The following is a 12,692-nucleotide window of genomic DNA, read 5'->3' as shown; positions in this document are numbered from 1 at the left end:
ACCACAGAGTGGAGCAGATAATGGGAAACAGCAATTTCTTTGCCCATCCACTCCATTTATTCCCTCTTCAGCTGACCCAAAATGGTTTCTTTGCCCAGTCAAATTAGTGCCAAGCAAAGTAAGCAAAATATATTACCATCTCTGTAGTGGAGGCTCACGTATGGAAAAGGGCAGAGTATTCTACCCAGAAAAGCCTCAGGAAACATGAACCTCTAATGCTCTTTTCTCTTTGCCAAATAAAAATAAATCCTGGTTTTCCAAATAGGCAAATTCTTCCAAACTGGGTAGTTGAGTACAGATCACTAACACCATTACTTTTTCTGAGCCAGCCGGAGCTGTGCTCCTCAAGTACTCACTTGTCTGTGGCATAAAACATTAAATTTCTTCTTCACACACTTGCTCACCTTGTCTGGAATTCTGAGACTGCACTGGAGAATCAATCTCATCTCCTAGTAATTGGGAGAGCTTTCTTTTTTTGCTTGATGCTGTGGAAACACTTCTGTAAAAACACAGGTTGCATTACTCATTTTTAAGTTTAAATACAGATATTACAGAATCATAACAAATGAACACCCAGACACCTCTTAGCTCATTTTAACTGCGCTGTCATCCAAATTCTGATTTGCTAAGGGAGGAGCTTGTTGATGGGTTTTTAAAACTGAATTATCCAATTTTTCCTTCCAAAACGTTTTTTTTTTTTAATGTCACATGAATAAAGACGTTGATCCCATTTAAAAATGTACACAGTGCGTAAGTGGCAGGGGTTTCGTTTCCTGACCTTTGCAATAAAAATCACAGCTTTTATCTTGATTAATTTTACTTTTTACCAGTTAATCTTAGAATACCAGAACGTTTTAAATAATTGAGCATCCAGAACACATTGGTGGATTAATATGGCAGACAGTATATGATTACTGCTTCACTTGCTTACATAGAAATGATAACTCCTTTCCTCTTATGCCATTTGCTAGAACACTTACAAGATCCTCGTGCACAAATCTCTACAACAAGTATTGAAAAACACCTCAATATTTTTATAATCCAGTTTTGAAAAACCTGTTGATTTCTCATTAGCCTTCTATTTTTTTTTAAATTGAAATGCATTCCTACTTCCAATCTAAACATCAATCAAGATGTTTTAGAGAACCCTCAACCACAAGTGTCTCAAAAATGTCTAAACACTGCCATCCTGTGGAAAATCCTACAGCCGCAGGGATTTACAATAAGCCTTAAACCAGTTCTACTGGTTTTTGCATGTCTCACTATTTGCATAAAAGCTTTATCATTTACCCAGAAATCTGAGATGCATTAGGCTGGAAGCATGAATAATTGAAACCCAAACAGCTGGAGGATGCAGAATGATTCCATGGAGTCACAGCATTTTCTGTCTTCAGGCAGCAGCCTTGGGAGATGCTGCAAGGATACCCCGTGGCACTGGGGTCGGAGTAAGTCTCCATGAACCCGCAGGGAAGCTTGCTGGGTGCCACGACAGATGGGCATGGGAGAGGAGGCTGCAGCCCACTGGGCCGCAGAGCATCACACCACGGGGCTGAGGGAAATAAACAGGTAAGAAAATAAGAACAAGGAAGAGGAGCTGGAGATCTTCCTACAGGCTTGGGAGAGGCCAAATTCATGTCACCTACTTTGTAGCTGTGGTGGGGAACATGGTTCTGATTCAGAGTCTGGTGGGGAGTCTGGCAACCGGCTTTGCCTAGGAATGAAAAAGATATTTTAATTTCTACTGGAAAAAGATATGGGGGACAATGACAACCAATGCTGAAAGCAAGTGGAGGGGGACCACCAGGCTACTGACAAGGGTCTTTAGGAATCATCGCTCATCATGTTTGCTGCCCCTTCTCACAGGAACAATGTCACCTGCACTTCCTCTCCTATGGCCCTCTGCCTCTGAACCTCATCCCTTCTCACCCAAATCCCTCCTTCACATCCTGCTGACTTCAATCTTCCTTCCCACGAGTGATTCTTCAGTTACCTCCAGGCACACCAGTGACTCTCAACATACAGCACACAAGGGATTTAAGCCCCATTATCTCCAGACTAAAGGTTAGAGATCTGTGGCATCTTCATCTCTCTCATGGTAGAGAAAATCCTACACCATCTCGCTGCCATTTAAAGGAGCTACAGAGGCTCCTCTGTTACATTTGAAATAGATGGAGGTTCAAGAAAAGGATTCTTAATCCTTTCAGGTATTCCTATGAATTGTCAGCTCAAACACTGCTCTGAAGCCCAATCTGAAACACAAGCCTTAAGATGTATGTTATGCTAAAAATGCTGCATCAGAGGAAGGATGACAGAAGTCTGAGAAATACCTCCTTTACCAAAGCTGAGTGTTCTCACAGAAGCTGAATAAAATAAATTTCCTTAAAGAGACACCATCATATGCATGAAAGACATGTTCACACACACACAGCAAGTATTTTCAAGTGTCAGTGAAAAAATTTCACTCTATGGTTTCCACTTCAGGTTTTGTATTTCTGAGTACAGAAAGAGCACTGCATAGCATTAAGGACAGCAGTTCCATTTTTGGTTATAGGCTATTACTTTTGACATGTGCTTGTATATTTCTTAATGATATTGCTACCAGTTTTCTAACATGTCACATTCACTCCTGTATTTTGGGTTAACTTCAACCACATGGCTCCTCTTTGAAAATAAATTTTTAAAATTCCACATTGAAATATTCTTTAATTACCTTCAAAATAGATAATCGGATGCTTTTAAATACCATTACTATGCTCTAAACCTTGTTTTCAACTTTGAATAGTTAGTAGATATTTTTTTTTTTTCTGTGGGATACTTGATCCATATATACTGAATTCCAATTGTGCTTTGTAAAATTTTAAAAGATACATACATAAAAGTCTGAAACTTCCATTCTGCACATTCAGTTCATATTCTGGCTTCAAATGTTGCCTTGGGTACTCGATATCTGCTTTGACGTAGATTATTTCAGTAAATTAGAGAGACAGACACTTTCTAGGAGAAAGCATGCATGAAGTACAGAGGTAGTAGGGATATATCTCCAAGTTAGAATTTTACTGAAACTGATTCTGTGCTTTTTCAAGGAAAATAAAATAATCTGTAGTTTAAATGATTCTACATTACAAACACAGTATATCAATGAAATATCAGTTACATAGTATATCAATGAAATGCCTTCTTAGCAAAGGACCTGGCAACCCTTTTTCTCCTTTCACAGATAATGTGGCAGGTATTACTGTGGGAAAAGATGAGGAAATCACATGGTGCTTCACATGTGGTGTAAGAGAAGAATAAATGTAATGCTGACAGCCTTTCTGATACAAGATGACCTTTAATGGAAATTTCAGGGTACACCCAAGACCTTGGTGGTAACAGCACCCATTTCATTGCACATGACATTATGGAGTTCTGCATTTTACATGTTTATATGGAGGCTTTTAATACTTTTCTCCTTTAAACATCTTCTTTTATGAAATTCTATTCTGTTTATGCACAAATGTTCTGCACTACAGACAAATGCTCAATAATTTGACCCGTACAGATCTAATGATTCAGTGAATGTTCTTAATGATGTAAATAACAAAACAAAACTGTAGTATTAGTGTAAAATCCTGTTCAGCCTCCAAACCCATAATAGTTTTAGAGATGGTTTTCTTGCATGCAAGTACTCTGTAGCACTGTAACTATAATATCTAACTTACTTAAGCTACACAATAACATAGATATACACATTTACATTTCTGCTATTTTTTTGTATAAAAGCAAAATAATATTTTAAAGTTGTTATACAGGAGTTCAGTAATCCTGTTAACCTAAACCACATTTAGTCACACTAAAAATAAAGGTTATGGGTATTTAAATACAAGCTTCTCTTCATTCTTCTTTACTTTTATAGTGTGGGCAAGGAGAATCAATTCATTATTCATTATTTAGAGCAGGTAGGAGCCTATTTGGCCCACTTTAAGTAAACATGTGCAGCTGAATCTGTCTAGAATGAAAAACTCCATGATTAATTATTTTTAAAACATCCCTTCTTGCTCTGCTTCTTGGCAAGTGCAAGTGTCAGTCTATTTATTAATAGTATTTTGCCTTGAACAACATCCCATAGTCATCTAGATGAAAGATTTAGGGTTAAGGTCTTCGATAGATCTATACTACATAATTTTCCACCCTTGACCATAAGCCTTTGTACAATGTATCCTTTGATCCTCAAAAGAGACTGATGAACAGTTCTCTTCTGAACTAAGTATTAGGGTGAAAACAGTAGCTTTGCTCCTTCAAACTGGGAGACTTCCATTATGCTCTCAACTTAAAATACAGTAGTCTCACTTTTATCACTTATTCTGTATACAAACAGCAAATTAGCACTTACAGGAATGTAAGAGTAAGAGCTCTGCATTTAATGTCACAATTAGCTCAATGGTTGTGAATCAACTCAGACTTCATTATCATTTGTTCTGTTGAACAAGAAGACAACCACATTTCCATTAGTGGCTGTAGTTCATTTTTTCTAAGTCTTCCTATGCAGCTTCAAGAAACAATGCCAAGAGAGCCACAATCCTCTTGAAACTCAGATTTTATCATGGCATTAATTAAAACAATTTAAGAGCTGCGGCTAAGGAGATGAAGTACATGTTGCTATAATACTTACAAAGTTCCAAACTCTATGTCACTACTAATGAATTCTTCCAACAGGCTTGTATCCACCATGGGATTTTCCAAGGCTCCATGGACATCTTGCCCTAAGGTTAAAAGTAAAAAAGACAAAAATTCAGAGGGAATTGTCAGTGTTTCAGAATAAGTTATACTGCCAATGATCCTACACAAAGGAAAACCAAATCTGTCCTGTCTCATGTGTAACAAATGGCTTATGCTTCTGGTTTAGTCACTCCGGGGAAAAAGGATGATGAGAAATGCAGAGCAATTAACAACGTGCAGGAGCACTGCAGATGACAGTGCAGTACTGAGCAAACTGAATGCTTGGCATTAAGGCCTCAGGGGATTACTACAGCAGGAGGATGAAGGACCTCAGTCTGCAACTGAGAAAAAGGGTTTTGAAGATACTTTCCAACTCTTTTACACTGAGGTCCAAACAGTTGTTGGGTTGAAGCTCAAACAAGGTTGTCTTATAAAGATCCACTTGGTGCATTAGTACTCACAAGTACTGCGAGTTTCTGCTTTAAAACTCCATTTAAAAACCCACTATCTGAGTTCAAATAAACCCAAGTAAAGCTTTAAAAATGTTTGATTGGAGGCTTTCTTTTATTCTTCCTTAAAAAACCCCGCCCACTAACATTTTAAATGCATTACCAAAAAGAAAGGTGCAGTACTTTGTCCTTTGTTGCTTAGTAACTGAAGGCTATAAACAGATTTTATGATTATAAAGTTTCCGGAATTCACGACAACTTTCATAGAAAGTCAACAGGCACTCATTGAAAAACCGAGCCAAGCAGCCCTACTCTGCAGGCTCCACAGCTCTGCAGCAAGCCTTCCATAAATACAGGTGTGGCCAGTTAGAATACAAACAAGATAAGAACCTTGGCATTCCTGCTGAGCTGCAAGTGCATGTCCCACTTCACACATGATAAAATGGACCAGCCCACACATCCAGAGCTGTGAAGCTCAGCGCTGGAGTCTGACACCAACCATGCCCCCTCGCTGCCTCTGAGCCAAGGAGTAGTCTCTGCCTTTGGTGCATTTACTGTCTTCTCACTGTACTACCTTGCATAGGTCACTTACCCTAATATATCTTCAGTTCCCTTTCTGATATCTTTGTCTATTCCTTCTTGATCCACCGTTTAGAAAGAACATTCATGCAAGCAGAATCTAAAAATCCATCACCTTGCACATGATTCTGTCTTGTGTCTATCTTAACAAATAAATCCACATTGCTAATAAACATTTCCCAAATTGCTTTGTGATCACAGATTAATCTAGGTATTGTTTACTTGTTGGTGCTGCAGGCTTAATTTTTGACTGCCTTTCACTGGGGGATAGACTCTTAGAGGTGTGCTACTGATAGATCCTTGCATCTCAATGTACTGATGCTGTATATAAACCTGTCCTATGCACACCAGAGAACAGATTCAACAGGTTCAGCCCACTAGCTTATCTCTGTTCCAAAATTGGAGCACACAAATTCTGGAAGCAGCAGCACATCACTTTACAAAACCAGCTGGAGAGTGCAAAAGAGCCTGGCTTTCCTTAGCAGCCTTCCTCAAACCTGTTGGATTCTCATCTTTCCATTCTTCATGTCTGAATGTAGGGTCCTCCTACCTTGAATTACAAACCCTTCTCCTTTTACTAATGAAGTCCACAGAAAAATTATTCAATCACCTTCTTCTTTTACCCCACCTGTTCTTCCTGTTCAAACCACCAAACCCTCATGTAGGATGATATAACTTCATTACTAACTTGAGGCCAGAAATCAAATACAAAATGTTTTTTCCTGTACCACACAAGAATCCTTTATTTTGACTAAGATCAGGGAAAGGCTCCTTTGAATCAAAGAATAAAGCTCTAAATCAAACATGGACAAGGCCTTTCAAATGGACATCCCACAGTTCAGAGATCAGCTCTGTTGCCAAGTGATGATAACAGAAATATCTACCACTTCTTAATCTCTCCACTTTGCATGAACAGCTAAATAGGGAGGAGGAGAATGAAAGAATAAGCAGTGCTGGGAGAGGAAGGAAGCACACCAGGAAGACAGGCCACCACTAATGGATGTTTGTGATGCAGGTGCATGGATGAGTGGGCACATTTTGTGGCCCTGTAGAACTTAACCTCGTTAATGTACTTTCCAGGTCAGTGGCATCACATGCTCGCAAAGGCATCTGTTTCAGCACAGGAGGACTTCTTGGATCATATGCAAATTTATTTTAAATGCTAACATCCATTTCACAGGCACTTGATCATAGTAAGTACTAAACAGATATGGGCAGTATGCAAGACAGTCACTCACCTGGATGTTACACGCTTGGAAGAGCAGAGAACTTTGTGCATGTGGCAGGACAAGCCCTGTGGCAAGGCTTGAACACAGCTTCCTGCACAGAACCACGTGCCGGGCTAAGAGCTACTGGAGGATATGTGGAGTCAGCAGCCTCAATCATGAGCTTGTGCTCTGCTTGCAGTTCACAGTTCATGCTGCAATATGCCCCGACATCCCTGGGAGAGTCTGCACGGAGTGACCCACTCAACCTTGGTGTCAACTGTGCAAAGGACTAGCAGCTACCCAACAAACAGATGAAGGTGAAAGGACAAGGCAGTGCCATGGCAGGGGGTTCACAGACAGATGTTTGCAGAATACACACTGCAGTCACAGGCTGCATACGACTATATATTTTTCTCATTTCTTCATAAGCTTGATACTTCCATTGTTTCATCCCCAAGTCAGTACTACCACTCTCTTCTGTTTCCCTTTCCATTCTCGTCCAGCCTGTCTCTAATACTCAGTCACAGGTCCCCAGGGAGAACTATGAACTCCAGCCTCCTAATTTGGCAGTTACTCTTTGGCTGACATCCTCTTCTTTCCTCCAGACATGAGGGTCTCATCACCTGGCTCCTAGGCTTGACTCTATGGTCCTGTGACCAAGTCTCAACTCCTGAAAACCCTACCTTGACCAATTCTCCTAACACTTTCAGGTAGCCTTATGTATATCTACATTTAAATCAACTGCCTCCTTTTCAGCGGTATCTAAATGGGAAGTGAATGATGGGGGACAGAGAAATAGTATTGACTAAAAATCAATACTAAACTAATAATTTCCTGACATTAGAAGAGGATGCCAGGAAGCTCCAAGACAAATCAACATATCTGTAGTAAGATCAGTGTTAAAATATCAGCTACTTTACACAGGAAAGATTCCTTATATACAGCTCAAAGTGTAAAAAACAGCACAGAGAACATGGTCAGTGTTCAGTAATGTTTGCTGAACAAATTAATGTCTGTTACAAAGTCTTCCAACTTGAGAGATATATTTCTGCTTGAGAATTCATAACTGATTTCCATGTAAAGACACTTTACCACAAAAGTAAGCATTTTTTTAATAAAAAGAGGCTTCAGCACTTTATGAGCTCCACTCTACAGGCTCCCGTCAATGGAGCTGAACCTCACTGACTTGCACTAAGGTAACTATTACCTATGGGGCTTATAGGCCCTTCTTTTAGGCTAAAGGACTCCAAGAAATGGTTTATTTAAATTGTGTACACAAGTCCAGCTCATTTTGACTGGAACAGACCTGCTGTCATTGACATAAGCTGCAGAGCTACAGGGTTTTAAGTATAAATCAGCTGTAGCCAGCCAGGAGGTATCACAGCCTAGGTTATTCAACTTCAGGAAGACCTGTTACTCCTAATTTTAAGGAGCGAGTTTTTGTCAAGACAGATTTTTCTTCCCCAAAGTAACATTTTTTATGCAAACAAATCTTACAATCAATATTTTATATTTTTCATTTCATCTTTTATTCCTGTTTCAAACACTCATCCTTAAAATGGTATGTGACACCTCTGGGGTTTAAGAGTTTTGTATTTTAAAGGTATGTTTCTTTAGTGGTTTCATTATTTACCACAAATTCTAATCTATATTCCATGTTACCCATGCAGAAGCATGACTATACGGAGAAGTGATGTTTCCACTAAGGAAGAGATTTCTTTAGATCACAAACAGCACAGACAAAACACATGCATTTCAGACACGTCAAAGTACCTCACAACAGAAAAGACCAAGTTCAACAGTGCATCTAGGCTGACCACCTACCAACTCTCTCAACCCATTGATAACACCAGCAAGAACAGATTGTTCTGCCGTACAAGCAAAAGAGCTAATCAGGAGCACTGACCTTCCCTTGACAAATAGAAACTTACTGACTCTAAAATTAAAAGTTTTAATTATAATTACTCATTTCAACAGGAATGATAGGAAAAACACCTGCATCAAAGACAAAATTTCTAATGTGCAAGTGAAATGAAACAGAAAAAAATGAGAACTCTGCTACACAAGACAAAAGCCATTTACTTGAATGAGAAAAAGCCAAGGTCAAATCCCAGAGTCATCTAATCCAAAAGGTCTATCAACTAGTCAAAGAAGTGATTGCCAGGAAAATAAACATTATCTCACTTTCCTTGGAAAAAAAAATCCTGTTTCAGACTCTCCTCTCTCAATACTAGAGATGCAACTTTGTCTTACTAGTGAGTGTCAAAACAAACGGGCACTGTAAGTAACTACAGCATAGGGCAGAGGGGACTCTTTTTGTTCATGAATTTCAGATGATCTTACAAAGCAGATCTACAGATTCATTAACTGCCAGCTGATGAGTTTGCAAGCCAAAACTGAACCACTGAGGAACCACTCAATAGCACCATTCTCCACATGATACTGCAAGATGCAGTTTTTCATAGCCTTGAAGAACAACGTTCTAACACTGCTACAACTAATCACAGGCACCACCAAATCAACACTTGCAATTTATAATTCTTACTTCATGAGGTTTTGCCTCATTAAGGTATTACAAAACCAGCCCACAAGCTGTAGCGCAAAGCTGCAGAGATGCCACTACTTAGAATGGCTTTGTGCTCAGTAAACACAACCTCTGCTGGAAAAGAGAGCTAACCACCTCTTCACTTCAGCTTGCTCTCTCTTCAGACTTACCTATGGTTTATAACAGTAAGACAGCCTACTCCACACTGAATGAGTGATTACCTCTTTGCAGCCTTGACACATATGTGTGTCCAGACAATGAAATTCAGCCATCTAACAGCATCACTGCATGCTGTATGGCCTTAGCAGACCTTTGTCATATACACTAATGGAACACAGCAGAACCACGCATTATGGAAGGGACATGACATCCCAAGGTGTTTCATTTTTCCTGTATTTTAAAGGAATCAACAGGGCCTTTCCCTCTCACACTGGCACAGACTACCAAAAGACCTTTTAAAGAGTTGAAGTAATAATTATATAATTTTAAATAGTAATTCTCATTAAAGAGCCAATACAGCTAAAATCCCTGGCACACCTTCTACCCTCAAAGTATCATTGTCACAAAAGTCAACAGAATCCAACCTATACTCCCTAGAAAGTTGTGTTTTCTAAGAGGGTTCCTAAAAAATGTGGTTGTTTTTGTTTTAATATAATTTGTATTCAACACTACTTTGATATTTAACAGCAATGCAGCAGTTAAAAAAAAAAGTCTGATATCAACAACTACTGCGCTGCTGAAAGCAAAGCCAAGAAAATCTGTTAGCCTTTCAACTCCATGATATAAACTGAACTTAAGGAAGGTGGTATGAATTTCCTACCACCTATAAACAACATGTTTGCTGGCTAGCAGCCCCAGATTGTAGCTCACCAATTTAAACTCCTTGGCTGAAATGTGTTTCCTTGATCAATTTTTTAATGTTCAAGTTTGAAATTAAAAATTACAGCTGCCACATCTCACCCAGGTCAATAGAGGGGTAGGGGGGAAAAAAAACACAGAAAGAAAATCATAACAGAAAAGGTAGTTTCCGAAGTTACTTCGAGATCAGTGAATACCTGCATAGGTAATAGATAGAAAACAAATACAACAAAAGCAGCTTAGAATAGAACAGTTAATGTATTAACGATAAAACAAAAAGCAAAGTGCACACAGGAAGAAGGAAAATACTTAGTAAATAAATATAAAGTAAAAATCCTTTGAACACATTATCAGAGTCTAAAATATGCAGTTTTATTATGCAATCTATTAGGAAGTGAATTCTGTAGTAAGAGAAAGTGATAAAACCAACTGGACCAGCTTGAATAGAAAATGTCTTGGAGAAAAAGGACAGATGATCCCAGCCAAAAGACAAAAATATCCAAGTTTAACTGCTCAGAAGGGTCCTGAGGATACCAACACAATTATCATTTTACCAACTAGAATCAGGTCATTTCAGAAGTACATTAGTGGAAAGAAAACCCTCTTTATCTGACATGCTAAAACTGAGAGGCAAGTGAGATCTCTAACCACATGAAAATCACTAAGATTCCAGAAGCATTACACTGCAATGAGTCCTCCCTGAGTCATTTCCCAGTTTTTCCTCATCCTCAAGGCAATTACCTCGCCCATACTGCAGGCTTTGCTGGGTCTGCCTTCCCTTTGATACTCTGGCCTGAGCACAAAGAAAAAAGCACTGCAGCACACCTGTAGTATTTGAAATACTTCATTCTAATATTGTCTTCCATAATAATTTAGTGTAAATACAGCTTTGGGTTTCAGAGTATTTTTTCTTCCTCCTTTCCTCCTCAATTACCCCAAAACAATTACTGGTTTTGCTGCCACCAAAAATTGTTAAGGCTTCTCTTGAAACTAGTCTTACCTTCAAAGAACTGCTGCAGGGCCTCATTTTCTCCCACCACATCCATGAAAACCCAGTAGAAGTGTTTTGCTTTCCTATTATTTCAAGAGCTCCTGCTGGGACAAATGCTCTCTCTTCCAGATGATTATGAACATGCCAAGGCACATATCATGTTTTTGTCAGAGGTTTCAATTACTTTGTCCCAGCTGATTTCATTCCTCCATAACTAGAGTCAGGGTTATACTTAGGCTTTATGTAAAGGATTTAAACTACACTTAAAGGAGACTCTAACAAGGCTTTTGAGACAAGATGTGGGTTCTAGCCAGCCAGTAAGTCTAATGTTCTCATTTTAAGGACCTTTGGTCCCAGTACTAATTACACATGCGCAAAAAATGTGGCAATAAAAATTACTTGCCTTTGTACTTTCACACAGGTCACATAATTAGTACTACCAATGAAAGCAGTTAGTACTACCAATGAAAGCAATAGTAATCAAAAATGCAAGAGCAAAGCCATCGCTGGTAAGGAAGTAGAACTTCTATGTTGTTACTATTATTAACAAAATTAAATCACACATTAGCCTGTTTGTCTAAGGTAACATTAGAAAACATGGGAAAGCAGAACAGGGAACAAAGCTCTTTTAAGGCTAGCAGCAAACACTACTTCACTCTCTTTTAATCCATCTTTAAATGCTGAAAACTTCCCATTCTGTCACCACTAAGTAAACAGGAGAAAAATACCCAAATGCTTTGAGTAAACATCTAAAAAAAGGCATTTGGTTATGAACAAAAGTTCCAATAAAGTCTGGAATCAGGATGTTTTTGGAAGTAATTATATTCACCAGACAAGTAGCTGTTGACCAATTTTTACAAGCCTCAGGCACTTCCAGTGACACAGGTTTCTTATAAAATAGCTCATGAAAAACAGAAAAGAAATTTGGAGTAGGGACATGAAGATGGAAGTCAGTCACATGTACAAGATGTTATGATTGAGCCAAACAGTTATTACCACTGAGATGTGCTACATGGGGTGCATCTTTGCACAAGAAAATCACCTCAGCATAATATATTTTGGATACTACCATGTATAGAAAGAACCCTTCTCTCTGCTTAAATGAGCAACAGGATTTTGTTGTTGTAAAGAATATTAAGTCAGAATAGCACCAGCTATTTGCTACCATTTGCCTACTTTTAGCTAATCATGGAAACAGGTCTATCTCATTATGTAAACTAAGGATTAACAAGCATTTAGGAACCATTTATGAGCCAAACATAAAACATTAATACTAATAAACACAGCTTGTTTTCTAAGAGCGAGTAAAGTCAGACTTCCTTAGCATTGTTGAATAGCTAAATAATCCTTTAACAACTGCTGGT

General features: G+C 38.7%; 1 protein-coding gene across 1 annotated transcript in view; it reads right to left on the bottom strand.

The window, feature by feature from the left end:
* Positions 1 to 11,383, bottom strand: part of MYRFL (myelin regulatory factor like) — a 39,439-nt gene extending 28,056 nt beyond the window's left edge. Inside the window, exons 1-5 of the mRNA XM_062491193.1 lie at positions 11,338 to 11,383; positions 4,652 to 4,742; positions 1,644 to 1,711; positions 1,291 to 1,549; positions 405 to 496 (exon numbers count right to left, since the gene is read on the bottom strand). Of these exons, the coding sequence (XP_062347177.1) occupies positions 405 to 496; positions 1,291 to 1,549; positions 1,644 to 1,711; positions 4,652 to 4,742; positions 11,338 to 11,383 (556 nt within the window). The remainder of the gene's footprint in view (positions 1 to 404; positions 497 to 1,290; positions 1,550 to 1,643; positions 1,712 to 4,651; positions 4,743 to 11,337) is intronic.
* Positions 11,384 to 12,692: the final 1,309 nt, after the last annotated feature.

Source organism: Cinclus cinclus, chromosome 4 (assembly GCF_963662255.1).
Source record: "Cinclus cinclus chromosome 4, bCinCin1.1, whole genome shotgun sequence".
NCBI lineage: Eukaryota > Metazoa > Chordata > Aves > Passeriformes > Cinclidae > Cinclus > Cinclus cinclus.
This window is presented reverse-complemented; position numbering and strand designations above follow the sequence as displayed.